This window comes from Trichechus manatus, unplaced genomic scaffold (assembly GCF_000243295.1).
Source record: "Trichechus manatus latirostris isolate Lorelei unplaced genomic scaffold, TriManLat1.0 scaffold00020, whole genome shotgun sequence".
In the NCBI taxonomy this organism is placed as follows: domain Eukaryota; kingdom Metazoa; phylum Chordata; class Mammalia; order Sirenia; family Trichechidae; genus Trichechus; species Trichechus manatus.
In genome coordinates, this window is record NW_004443956.1 from 18,011,118 (window position 1) to 18,025,916 (window position 14,799).

General features: G+C 43.5%; 1 protein-coding gene across 2 annotated transcripts in view; it reads left to right on the plus strand.

The window, feature by feature from the left end:
• The window catches only part of DPP6 (dipeptidyl peptidase like 6), a 1,059,737-nt gene that overhangs the window by 1,004,387 nt on the left and 40,551 nt on the right, over window positions 1–14,799 (plus strand). For both annotated transcript variants that reach the window (XM_004372755.2, XM_004372756.2), the window contains one exon: window positions 6,521–6,568. In XM_004372755.2, the coding sequence (XP_004372812.1) occupies window positions 6,521–6,568 (48 nt within the window). The remainder of the gene's footprint in view (window positions 1–6,520; window positions 6,569–14,799) is intronic.

A 14,799-nucleotide genomic window follows, 5' to 3' on the forward strand; every position in this document is an offset into this window, starting at 1 on the left:
TTTTTTTTTTTTTTAATCCCCACGGAAGGCCACCCACATGTACTTATCTTAGCCACTTAGGAGCTGCTTTTCACTGGTTCGGAGTGTCCAAGCAGAATCTGCTGCCAGGTCTCTCTCGATGTGGAAATTGCTTCCCAAGCACACGCACAGCACAGCTGTTTGCCTGCTTCACTGTGAACCCAGCGTGGCTGAAGAGCTGCAGTTTTACCACCACAGCCCTGGTGCTCTTTGCTTCTTCCAAACCATCTCCCTCTCCCCTATCACTCAATCGGATTCCTCAACTTTGCCCTGTTCAGGGCTCCTAGATATTCATATAGAATCAAATCACTTGTTTTTCCAGGTCTTTGTCGTAAGAGGGATGAGGGATATAGGAAGTGTCTAACCACTCCGCCATCTTGGCCGCGCCCCAGTCAACTGATTTTTGACAAGGGTGCTAAGTCCATTCAATGGGGTAAGAAGGTATTGGAAAAACTGGATTTCCACATGCAGAAAAATGAAACAGGACCCATGCCTCACACCTTACACAAAAACAAATTCAAAATGGATTAAGGATCTAAATGTGCAAACTAAAACCATAAAATTCTTAGAAGACAATGCAAGGGTAACGCTGTTGCGTCTAGCTTTTAACAATGGATTATCTAATATAAAAACAAGAGCACAAACAGCAAAAGACAAAATAAATAAATGGGACCTCATAAAAATTTAAATCATCAAAAGACTACCAAAACTAAAGGTAGAACTACCATATGATCCAGCAATTCCACTCCTAAATATATACGCAAACGACTTGAAGGCAGAGACTCGAACAGATACCTGTACACCAGTGTTCACTGCAGCACCATTAACAATAGCCAAAAGGTGGAAATATCCTAAATACCCATCAACAGATGAATGGATAAACAAAATGTGGCACATACATACAATGGAATACTACTCAGATAGTAGGAGAAATGAAGTCTTGATACATGATACAGTATAGATGGAGCTTGAAGACATGCTGAGCAAAATAAGCCAATCACAAAAGGACAAATATCGTCTGATCTCGCTTATATAAAAAGACAAGAAAAGGAAAATGTACACAGACCAAAGTTTATTAGTGGTTACTAGGGGCAGGAGGTAGGGGGGAAAGGAGGGTTAATGATGATGGAAAATTGCATTGGTTAAGGCTAGAGTTGCACAGCAGATTATTGTAATTGCTGTTAATAAGTTGTACACCTGTAAAAAGTTGAACTGGCAAAAGTTGTGTGGTAGATATATTTACAACAAAGACAAAAAACAAGAAGAATACCTGCTGAGGCTGCTTATGTACAATGAAATACCTCATGGGATTTGGTCCCTTGTTTTGGAGGTTTAGGGTCATGGTTTCATGGGACATCAGTTAAGTGCCTAATAATGTGTTTAGTGCTTCTGTTCTATCTCCTACTTTGTGGTGTAGTGCTTGGTGTCTTGAAAGCTTGCAAGTAGTCATCCAAGGCACAACAATTGGTCTCTATTCACCTGGAGCAACAGAGGAAGAAGGAGAGTCAGAATTAGGAGGAGGATATGGAATGTGTGGCTGATTGCCTCCATGAACAACTGCTTCCTTTGCCATGAGACCAGAAAAATGGATGGCGCCTGGCTACCATTACTGAACATTTTGATCAAAGATTCCTTATCAAAAGGGGGAAAGGAACTTGAATAGACATTTCATCAAAGAGTATCTTCTAATGGCCACCAAACAAATGAAAAGGATCCTTATCAAAAGGGGGAAAATGTAGAACAGAATTTGAAATTCTCATGGACTCTAGACGTTCTGGAGCTATGGAGGGTGGATGAACCCCTGAAACTATTGCCCTGCCTGAGATGATCTTTAAACCTTAAACCAAAATATCCCCTGAAGTCATCTTAAAATTGAACAACGTCTGCCTTGAGCATTATACTCTTTTAAAAAGTATTTATATGGGATCAAATTGACAACCGCAGCTGGAAAGATAGGATAGGAACTTTAGGGGCAGTGAGTTTATGTTAATGAGGGAGGAACAACTCAGAAAAGGGGGGTAAGAATGGTTGCACAACTCAAAGAATGTAATCGATGTCATTTAATTGTACATGTAGAAACTGTTGAATTGGTGTATGTTTTACTGTGTATGTTCTCAACAACAACAACAAAATAAATAAAATTATATTTTAAAAAAAGATAATGGTTACCTTTGGAGAGTGAGAGGACAGAGTTTAGGGAAGGAAACAAGTAACTTCAAACCTATTGGTTATGTTTTATTTCTTAAAAATAAAAACAATAGAAGGAAAATATGGCATAGTGTTAAAATTTGATAAAGCTTTCATATTTAAATGCAAGTCTTTACTATGTTATTTATTATTTTGTGTACATGTTTCAAATATTTCATAATTAAAATATTTGCTAGTATGCAAATATGCGAAAATATTTGCTTATCTTGCAAATACGGCCACATATATACAGAGACACATTTTAGGACATTTTAGAAACATCTAGATTACTTCTGGAAAGTAGGGATGAGATGATTCTCTTACTTTTCACTTTATGCCTTTCTTTAGTACTTAATTTTTTTTCCCGAAACCTGTATTAGCTTCATGAATTAAAAAATGAGAAAGGACTAATCCAGGCTCAACAACTTTCTTATTATGTGGATGAGACAAAAGACTTAGAGTGCTCTAAAGATGTATTTTCTCATCTGTAAAATATGGTTAGTAATATCTGCTTTGCCAAGGTGCTGGAGGAATAGAAATTATTTTTATAAAACATCTCAAAGAGTGCCTTTTACATAAACCCGTTGCCATCCAGTCGATTCCGACTTACAGCAACCCTATAGAACAGAGTAGAACTGCCCCATAGGGTTTCCAAGGAGCAGCTGGTGGATTTGAACTGCAGACCCTTTGATTAGCAGCCGAGCTCTTAACCACTATGCCACCAGGGCTGTAAATAAATAATAACTGTTTACATTATGAATAAGACTGTAGGATATGCTCTATTTGCAAATTTACACACATTGAAATGTGCAGAGAAAATAAATGTAGATTTTTATTTCTCAATAACTGATCTCTTCTTTCACATAAGGTTCCTGTGGGGGGAAATGATCTTAGAGCCAGGAAACTTAGTTTGATTCAATAATTCAAACATACAGCCAATGTTTAAATCCCTTTCCATAAATGCTGTCTCTTTAGGCATAAATGCATAGACTCTGAGACCTTGTTCCCTCACCTTCTCCTCCTGAGCAGGCTTGCCAGATTTAGCAAATAAAAATACAGGACATCCAAAAAATTTTGAATTTGAGATAAACAACAAATAAGTTTTTGGTTATGTCCCAAATGTTGCCTGACATATTTATAACTAAAAAGTTATTTGTTGTGTTTCTGAAATTCTGGTGTCACTGGACAACGTGTATTTTTTCTGGCAGCATGTCTCCGGTGCATAGGGCAGGGCCATGATGGGAACACAGGACCCAGGACTTCCTGTACTGTGGTGTGTGCTAGGTCATGCCTGGTCCAGTCCCTGGGCAGTTTAAGGACATCTGCCCATCACGGCCATGGCTATATGACCCACAGTTGGCTGTCTCTCAGCTCAGCTAGGGCCTAGGTGCCCCCTGGATGAATCAGCCTCACGACGCCTTTCCATGACATCCTCTTCGGGCCTTGTCTTAGTCATCTAGTGCTGCTATAACAGAAATATCACAAGTGGATAGCTTCAACAAAGAGAAATTTATTCTTTCTGGCGCTGGTCTCCTGGCTCTGCTGTTGCCAGTTCTCTGCTGCTGCTGATCCTCTGCTGCTACTTCTCACTATCTGTGCTGTCTCTGGTGTTAACAGTTCTCCTCACTTCCTTCTGAGTCCTCTATCCATTCACAGTTTCAAAACCACTTCCACGTTTTAGTTGTCTGTTAGACCAGCACCCTACTCCTGGTACCAAATTCTGTCTTAGTCATCTAGTGCTGCTATACCAGAAATACCACAAATGGATAGCTTCAACAAAGAGAAATTTATTCTCTCACAGTCTAATAGGTTACAAGTCCAAATTCAAGGCATCGGCTCCCGGAGAAGGCTTTCTCTGTTGGCTCTGAAGGAAGATTCTTGTCATCAGTCTTCCCTTGTTCTGAGAGTATCTCAGTGCAGGAACCTCAGATCCAAAGGATGTGCTGTACTCCTGGCATTGCTTTCTTGATGGTGTGAGGTCCCCATGTCTCTCTGCTCACTTCTTTCTTTTATATTTCAAAAGAGATTGGCTTAAGACACTATCTAATCTTGCAGACTTCGTCAATATAACTGCCACTGATCCATCTTACTACATCATAGTAATAGCATTTACAACACATAGGGAAATCACATCAGATGATAAAATGGTAGACAATCATACAAAACCGGGAATCATGACCTAGCCAAGTTGCCAGATATTTTGGGGGGACACAATTCAATCTATGACAGGCCTGGACTAGATGTCCACTCCACAGCCTATGCTAGGGGGCGAGTCTCTAATCCCTCATGATGGAAGCATCTGTGGCAGATTCCCTGGCTCCCAACCCAGCTCATTATCACATGGAAATTTCTGATAATGACCCCAGGGAAGCTAAATCTAGTGCTCCCTCTATCCAAATATTCTGTGTCCTCCAGCATTGATGTGGTTATCTCCTATGAATTCATAGCATCCCAGAGTCCCATCCAAAGCACAGCAAAAGCTGCACCCCAGGCTGCAGTGTTCCCACAAGGAACCCATCTCCCTCTGACCACCCACCTCCACTTCCTGTTTCTCCCTTCACCCTCCCACAGTCCCCCAGGCCACAAGGGCAGCCTGCACCCTCCCTTCTCTTGTACAGTCTGAGCTGCTCCTGCCCACTCAAGATGACCAATCCCCAACTGTATCCCAAACACTCTTCTAAAGGCTGGAAATAGCAGTAAATAAGACAAGTTCTCGACTGTCATGGAGCTCACATTCTGGTGTAGCTGAGGAGAAGGACCATAAGCAAATGCACCATTAATTACATACTGTAATGTCCTAACACTATAGTATGTGATCTGAGCTCTACAAAGAAAAGGGAACAGGATAAGGGGGAAGAGGCTGGTAGTGTGGTAGTGGAGATGTATTCTTTTAGATTGGGTGATTGGAGAGGGCATTTGAGCAGAGATGTAAATCAAGCCATGCACATATCCTGGGGCAGAGCACTGCAGGCACAGCGATCAAGAGGTGCAAGTGGGAACAAGCCTGGTGTATTTAAGGCTTTGCAGGGAGGCCAGCTAGCTAGAACAGAATGAGTGGAGGAGGAGAGCGGAGCAGATGAAGTTAGAAAAGTCTTCATGCCTCCCTGTACTATTTTTTTAAAAAAAGATAGAAAAATAATTTAGAAAGCCCTCCCTTTTTTTTTTCTTTCTGCACTTCCTTTTTGCTGAAGAGAATAGGGAAGTCAGCTTGCAGATTTAGAGCTGATCAGGGGCTGCTTAAGTTTCATGACAGCCCTAGAGAGTTGCAAGGTAAAGTGGTTGAAGGGACACTGCCATCGGGTCAGATCTGACACATGGCAACCCCGTGTACAATAGAATAAAACTGCCTGGTCCCGCGTTATCCCTATAGTCATTGGCACATTTGAGTCCATCGTTGAAGCTGTGGTGACAATTCATCTCATCAAGGGTCTCCCTCATCCTTGCTGGCCTTCTACTTCACCAAACATGATGTCTACCGCCAGCGATTGATCCCTTCTGATGATGTGTCCAAACCAAGCAAGTTAGACAATATTCTGTAGTGACCCATAGGGTTTCCACCTTCTGATGATGTGTCCAAACCAAGCAAGTTAGATAATATTCTGTAGTGACCCATAGGGTTTCCATTGGCTGATTTTTGGAAGGAGGTCGCCAGACGTTTCTTCCTAGTCTTAGTCTGGAAGCTCCACTGAAACCTGTCCACCATGGCAACCCTGCTGGTATTTGAAATACCTGTAGCAGAGCTTCCACCATCACAGCAACATGTAAGCCACCACACAAACTGACAGGTGGTAGAAATTGAAACATAGAGTTTAATATTTGAAAAATATTCCTGTTAGATTAATAAATTTTTTACAAATCGTTATGAGAAACCAGAGGAAGATATGACCTCCTTCCTGGAGGAGTCAGAGAAGACATTGGAAAAGGGTGACTTAGTACCAAGGTAGCAGTAATTTACTAGAACTCAACTGAGCCAGCATGGGATTTGTGTCTGGATAGCAAAAATGATGTTACAAGGATATAGGCCAAATGTAAGCGCTCTGTGAAATGCTAGTTTATGTCATTACGATAATCTAAAAAATTTAGTGTTCTGATTGGGTTTGTTGTAATTACCATGTGTATAAAATTAGAAAGGCAGGCCTGGCCCTGCCCATGAGGCCTGGCCCCGACTCAACTGCATCCTCTGTTGATTATTTTTCCGGGAGGTCAGTTCTCTGGAGTTCACAAATCTAAATGTCACTAAGGCTGCTGTTTCTTGTTCTCCACTAATGGCCGTGTTTTTTTTCTCTCCTGGTCTCTTGCGTCTACCCCAATACAGGTCCTGGAGTTCCCACAGTAACAGTGCACAACACCACAGATAAGAAAAGTGAGTACTGCTTGGTCTTTTCTTAAAGCTTCCTGAGACTCGGGAGAAAGAAGCAAAATGCATTACAGGATAATCCAGTCCACACTTTCCTATTCGGAGATGGAGGCGTCATGTCCTGGCAGTTCTGAAGTGAACCAGCAATTGACTATTCTGATGAAATGTAATGAGAGGGAGGGTCAGGGTCACCACAGGGGTCTCAGCGCTCTCCGCATGCAGAGGTTCAGTGTCGGGGCCACCCCATCCCTCTGGCGTGCTCCATATGGAGCCCAAGGTTGGGTGGGCTTCAGCAGCCACCCCTCAGGCATTTGTGGCCTGAGGTGCACCAGGCCCGCCCTCCTCCTAGAACAGCAGAGGCTGGGTGCACTGGGAGCTTCCCATTTGTGAGCCCAGGTGCACCCTCGCAGCATGGAGGGGCACATGGCTGTGTGCCAGGGATGGAGCTTTGAAGTCACCTGAGGAGCATATAGTGCGTTTGTTTTGAAGGGACCCCAAGCAGGTGTGCCACATGCCACTGTGTGTTTCTGTGGTGGATTTGAAATGCTGCAGGCAGTCTCAGGCCGACCCTTGGTAAACTGAGACATATAGGCTCTGTGTACCCTTCCTTCTAGGTCTTACTCTACCCCAGCTCCTAGGACCCTCCCCACCTCTGGGACACCCACAGCCTCCCTCTGTGGTCCCTCCCCTGCAGGACCTAGCTGGCTCAGACTCCCCCAGGGCCTGATGGGAGCGAGTTTGGATCGCTGAGGGAGAGCAGGCTGGCCAGGTAGAGATGGCCCACGAGTCCTCTCTCTCATAGTAGGATTTGAAGCACCAAGAAGAGCTGGAGAGTGGAAAGTTTATGGAGAGGAAATCTCCAAAAGCGTATGTAGACACTGGTTAAAAAGTGGTTAAAGTGGAAAAATAGATTTGTTTAAAGAAACAGTGCTTAGACCACAATCCCACATAATGATAACATTCTGCAAAACCAGGACTTCGAACTGGTTCTTTCTGGTTCGAACCCCTGCTGAGAATTTGCATTTCTAACAAGTTCCCAGGAAGTTGCACATGAGAATCACTTGGGGATCTTGTTAACATTTAGATTCTGATGCAGTATATCTAGGGTGGAAATGCAGATTCTCAGCAGAGAGCCTCTTAGAAATGCAAGTTCTCAGCAGGGGTTCGAACTAGAACAAACCAGTTTGAAGCCCTGGGAAAAACTATCAATTATTAGATATTAAAATTAAAGCATCTGCAACAGTAAAATCAGGAAGACAGAAAGAAAGTAGGTTTTGAAATCATTTACGTGCTCCCCCCCAAAAAATGGATGTCAGAATGGATACAAAAATATTTCAGATGTTTGTGAGGCTAGGTAAGAGTGTAGGTGCTGATAACAAGCTGCATGGGCTTGCATCCTCTTCCAGAGGAAGGGTTGTTTTTCCAGGTGAGGAGGTTTACCTGGTCCCAGGCCTCAGCTCCAGCCTCACCTGGGGACCATTCCAGGTGCCTCCAAGGCTGGGGTGGTGGACTGTCTGTTCAATAGAGGCAGTGCCCTCCAGTGGGTCTCAGGAGCAGTTGCCTGGATTTCTCTTCATCACACTCGCGCGCACACACACACGTCACCAGTGTGGACACACGTGCACACACCCACATGCAGACACACACACTCTCACACATGCACACACATGTGAGCGTGCACACACACACACACACACACACACGTCACCACTGCGGACTCTGTACTACTTTTGCACCTCCCTAAGTCTGTAACTATTTCAAACTAAGTTGTTGTTTTGTGTGTTTGTTTTAATCTGTGGCCTAATAAAAACACAAAACTACCTCTAGGCTTAAAAAAAAGTGGCTTAGGGAAGCCATTCATTTGAACACATCTGTTCCTGACGTCTTTGGGGTGGGGGGGTGATAGTATTAATCTAGCTGAGTCAAAGAGTTCGTGCAGTGCTGACTTTTTGAGAATGCATTTTACCACTTAAGCCGCCTTCAGGCCTGGACGTGATCATTTCCAAATGTCCTCCCAGTAAGCAAGTGCAAGATGCAAATGCTCTCTAAATTCTGAGATGTTTTACTGATTCTACTGGGAAACCAAACAACTGATTCTTTCCACCTGTTTGGTTGATTGCTGCATTAACCAATCAATCCGATCAGGACTGACAGACCTAGATCCACGATTGGCATCTCTGTTCCATTGGGGAGCTCCAAAAGTAAAGAGGTATCCTCAAGAAGCATTTTATTGTTGGCAATGGAAGTGTCACCACCGTGACTGAGGTTCCCAGAGGCAAAGAGATGGGACACAGCAGAGTAAGAAGTGAAGCACGTTATGCACCCAGGATGAAAGCTGGTATTACAGTTCAGTGTTCCACTCTGTTCTGTGTGAAATCCGACAGTGAACCTGAAGTGGACACCCTTGTACTTTGTCTCAGCGAAGTGTTGATGATCAGGAAACTGAGTGGTGTTTATATCATGCTGTGATGTGTAGAATTGTTTTATGACGTGTATTTTACAAGCCTATTGATACAGTTGTATTTGAGCTCTGGTTTCCCATAGTCTAATCAAGCTCCGAGCATATGTCGTTCTAACCTCATATGTTTCTACATGTCTATGTCTCAGTGCAGTTCCAGACTCTATCAGAATGCTGATTTAAGCCACGTTGACACCAAATTAAGTTAGAAAAGGAGTCATTAAATGTGACTTCACTGGCTATAGCACGCACACCTTGCTGGAAGGAGAAGAGGGATGTCATCTTGTTCAGGGTCAGTTTTATAACCAGACACAGTGGTTTCAGCAGCACCAAGAAGATCTCCTAAATACCCACTTTCCCACATGCTTGATACAGTGCCTGGAATTCCATCATTCGATATTTATTTCTGTGCGTTAGGACATTGGAGCCCTGGTGGCGCAGTGGTTAAGAGCTCAGGCTTCTAACCAAAAGTCAACAGTTCGAATCCACCAGTCACTCCTTGGAAACTCTATGAGGCAGTTCTACTCTGTCCTGTAGGGTTGCTGTGAGTCAAAATCAACTCAACAGCGACGGGTTTGGTTTTTTTAGGGGGTTAGGACATTATATCTGCATGAAGGCTTCTTTCAAAATATACAAATCCCTTGTATAAATTAGGATTACATTTGGCTACAAGTAACAGGAAATTTAAAATAGCAGTTACTTAAACAAGATGGAACTGTACTCCATAGGTTTTCAATGGCTACTTTTTTGTAAGTACATCACCAGGCTTTTATTCTGAGGCACCTCTGGATGGACTCAAACCTTTTTACTGTCCACAGCTGAGCACACTAACGTTTGCAACTCAGATTTGACTCGATGGCAACTGGTTAAACAAGATGGGAGATAACTCTCTCGTGTAAAGTTCGGAGGCTGCTCTCGCAACTTCTCAATCCTTAGGGGCCCACCGTCCTTCTGTCTGTCTGTTCTGCTATCTTCAGCTTGTAGCTTTCACCTCAAGGTTGCTTCGTGCTGCAAAATGGTATCATGTCTGCATTCCAGGCTGGAAGATGAAAAAAAGGGGAGATCAAAAGAGGGGCTTTCCTATAGCAGAGACAGTTCCCTTTAGGCTGTCCTCCAACAAGAGCCACACAGCACGTCTGCTTACAGCTCACTGTCAGCGTTACAGTGTAGTTACACGTCCACTCCTAGCTGCAGTGAAGGTCTTGTAGCTGGGCTTCTTGCCAGCTCAAACAAGCATCAGGATTTCCTTAATCGGTAACCAGTTGCAGTCAAGTCAGTTCTGGCTCATGGCGACCCCACGTGTATCAGAGTAGAACTGTGCTCCACAGGTTTTCAGTGGCTGATTTTTCAGAAGTAGGTCACCAAGCCCTTTTTCAGAGGCACCTCCAGGTAGACTAGAACCTTCAACCTTTTAGTAAGCAGCTAAAAGCGTTAACTATTGCAATACTGAGCAACTCCAGGATGTCCTTATTAAATAATAATTGCTGTAACAAACACCACCAAAATTCAGTGGCTTAGTAAAACAAGACTTCAGTTTTGCTCACACAAAGTCAAATTCATGTGTTCCTAGTTAGATTGCTCTTCCGGGAGGAACCTGGGGGTCTAGATCCCTTCTAGATTGTGGCTGCACATCATCTTCACATCCTCCACTTCCTGCCATGTGGACAGGAAGAGAGAAGATAGGTCAGTCGTGAGGGATTGTTTTTTATATTGAGGCCTAAAAGTGGCATACATCATTTTCATTGGCCAGAATTCAGTCACATGGTCCCACCTAGAGACAAGAGAAGCTGTGAAATATGATTAGCTAAGGAAAGAATCCCTGGTGGCACAGTGGTTTAGCGCTTGACTGCTAACTGAAAGGTCGGTGGTTCACACCTACCAGCAGCTCCTCGGGAGAAAGACGTAGTCTGCTTCCATGAAGATTACAGCCTTGGAAATCCTACGGGGCAGTTCTACTCTGTCCTGTAGTGTCGCTATGAATCAGAATCTACTCTATGACACGCAAAAACAAGGAAGAAATAATCAAATATTGGTGAATACTAGCTGTCACTGGAGCCCTGATAGCAGAGTGGTTAAGAGCTTAGCTGCTAACCAAAAGGCCAGAAGTTCAAATCCACCAGCCGCTCCTTGGAAGCCCTATGGAACAGTTCTACTCCATTCTATAGGGTCGCTATGACTCAGAATCATCTTGACAGCAATGAGTTTTTTGGTAGCAGTAACTGTCATAATAAGGAAAAAACGAATGAATTATAGGATGGCAATTAGTAGCTACATTTGCCACATCCTGAAAGAATTGATCTAGGGAATAATTATTGGTCATCGTCTTCATTACTTAGTGCTACTATAACACAAATACCCCAAGTGGGTGGTTTGGAAGAACAGAAATTTATTTTCTCACAGATCTGGATGCTGAAAATCCAAATCAGGTCTCAGCCATGTCGATTCTTTCTGTGAGCTTCTCTCTTAGTTCCTGGCGTCTGCCCGTGATCCTTAGTGTTTCTTGGCATCTGTCTTCCCCTGTGTGTGTCTCTGTGTCTATCCTACTCTTTATAAGTGATTAGGTTTAGAACCCACCCTACACTGGTATGGCCTCATTAACATAACAAAGAAAAATCTTGTTTTCAAACAGGATCACATCCACAGGTATGGAGACCAGGACTTCGATACACAATTTGAGAGGGCATAACTCAATCCATAACAGCCATTTATGCATCAATTGCTTCGGTATGACATAGTTGACCAGACACTTGACTTGTACTACTTCAGTGAAGGCAGTCTTCATGGAGACTGGAAGGGCAGACAGGTGTGCTGGAGCTGCTGAGTGGTCCACTGGGAGAGGGGACAATGACCCACCAAAGGAGGGTCTCTCTGAGTGAGGCCCTGAGTTCCCAGGGTACACCATGAGGGCACAGGATGCCAAAGAAGAGGTGTCCGAGCCTGGAGCCAAGAGGAAAAAGAGAACAAAGAAGAGGGAAGGGAGAAGTGGTTGTAGAGGAATAAGATTTGAGACCTGGTTCCTATACTTAAAGAGCTTACAGTCTGCTTAGTACATAAGACATAAATAGATGGAAAAGGAAAGAAAAGAAAAATTAACAGTAACTTCAAGCATATGGAAAAAATAATAAAGAATTGCGTGTTAACTCGGTATGGTTTGGGCACTTAATGCTTTGAGTTCTGAGGTCTTTACCAAACCCAGAGATAAGGTCTGAGAAGCCTTGGAGGAAAAGAATAACTTTGAACTTAACCAAAAAAAAAAAAAAAAACACCAAAAAAACCAAAAAACAAACCCATTGCCATTGAGTTGATTCTGACTCATAGCAACCCTGTAAGACAGAGTAGAACTGCCCCATAGGGTTTCCAAGGAGTGGCTGGTGGATTCAAACTGCCGACCTTTTGGTTAGTAGCCAAGCTCTTAATCACTGTGCCACCAGGGCTCTGACTTTTAACTAAGCTTTCAAAACTACTGGGTGGGGTCTTTCCAGCTTGGGAGGGACTGGGCATTTAGGTAGCTTTGTGATCTATTTTGTTGTCCTCATTTTCCTAACACTGCTACAGGAAGCGGTGCTGGTTTGCTGACAAATCTCAGTGGATAACTGGCAGAGCCGAGGGCAGAGAAAGAGATTTTATATTGATCATTTAGGTCATCCAGGCTTAAAGATGGAAACACAGGGATGGGTGGTTTGCCGGCTGTAGGGTCTAAACCTTCCTGCCCAGCACGTAAGCCTCAGTTCAGTCGCCCCATGAAGAGTGCCTCTTACATTCTCCCCGCTCGTCGGTTTCATCCAAATTTTGCCCTTCATCTGGACTCTCCATCTCCCTTCAACTCTCCCTGCCTTCTGCAGCTGTGTCCACAGTGTCCTGCCCCATTTCTTCTTTGTCCCAAACAAATCTGCCACTGCTGCCCAGTGCCAGCTACCCAGATGCCGGCAGGCAGAGCCTTCCCTGCTGCCACGTCTTCTCCCGCCAGGCAGATACATTCAGATCCTTTGATGCCTTACCAGGCTTCTGATAATCCAGTGTTTCTCAGACCCCTTTTAAAGGGAAAAAAATGTTAAGTCTTCTGATAATATGTCTGTGGACCCCAATAAGCCCAAAGGTTTATTTCACAGGAAATGTCTTTTGATTACAAATAAACCTGCTAAATAGAGTAGATCTGACTCACAGCGACACTATGGGACAGAGTCGAACTGCCCGTAAGGTTGCCAAGGCTGTAATCTTTACGGGAGCAGACTGCCACATCTTTCTCTTGCGGAATGGCTGGTGGCTTCAAACTACTGACTTTTCGGTTACAGCAAAAGAAAAGTTTTACACCTTTGATCAGTAAAAATCTTAAACTTTTGCTTATCAGTAAAATAACAAAAAATTAAAATTCTCAGTTAACAAGTGACTTTTTTTTTTTGGAATGGTAGGGAAGACGAACGTCAAATGGTAATTCTCTTTGTCAGATACACTGCGGGTGCCTGGATTGTGAGGCATGACTTGTCCCAGCAAAGAAAGAAAACCTATTTTGTTTGGGGAATCAGAGAAATTTTATTGTTAAAATTCCACTTCAGGCATCAACTAATCCATTGTCTTTATTTTAAAGATCAGAAAACAGAGGCCCAGAGAAGTGAAGCATCTTGCCCTGGGTCACAGGGCTCATTGGCATATGAGCCTGTCTAGGTAGTTTCCTTTCTCCCAGCTGATTGTTTTCGTCTCTGTAAAAATCGTACATATTGGTCCAACCTATTTGTCAGATCTTAACTGAACATCCCTCCTGGTTCCCTCTCTCAGGGAATAACTGCAGTAATTACCACCCAGCGAGCATTCCGTAGATGCCAGACACCAGGAGGTGAAATGTGAAAATCCATCTACCCCTTGAAAGAATGTTTCCATATGTTCCCAGGGTTAGCAGTGATACTAGGAATTACTTCTCTAGGGGGTGAGGAAGTGATTTTGTCGTGGAGGCCCCAAGTCAACTCTACAAGCCATCATGCCTCCTGCCTCTTTCTTCCCCCTAGCTTCACCCCTGGCCCCAGGAGAAGAGCTGCGGTGCCCCCCAGCACAGGAAGGATATTTCTTTGAATTTCCAAGCACCTTAAAAGCCCCTTAAGCTTGTTAGCCTATGTGAGAATCATAGCGTGTGGCCTGGAAGGGACCCCAGAGCCCTCATTTTCTTTTGTAGCACTCTACTTGCAGGGGATATGATAATTATTACAGGTGAATAGTGTGTTACAAAGTGCTTTTACCTAGATTCTCTTTTCCTTGCTCCTTGTAATAACCCTGTAAGAGAGGCAAGACAGGCAATATTAGGTCCATTCTACAGATGAGAAAACTGAGATTCAAGTTGCCAGAATACTGACAGCTAAGAAGTTGTTTCTTCTGAAATCCTGATGATTCAAGGGCAGATAATCTCAATGAGAGGAGAAAGTGAGAAGGTTAAAAACATAAAAATAAAGTCACATATGGTATCTTCTAATGAGCTCAGATCTTAAAAAAATTAAACACAATTTAAAAACTCATTCAGTCTCTCAGTAGGCGTTGACTGCATGCTTGTTGTCTGCCAGTCACAGCATGGGTCTTGAGGACATTGCGTGACTTGTAACTCCTAGCCCCAAGTGCTTCCTGCTCACCTCAGAGGGGCCACGCCTACAGGAACAGGCTATGGGTCCACCTGAAAAATAAAAACTTGCAGTTGAAGATACTGGTAAAATTTCAGACCATGCACTCTGAATCCTAGCCTCCAGCTGTTGTCAGTGGGTGATGTTTGGGTTTTCTCGTAATGTGTAACCTTTAATCT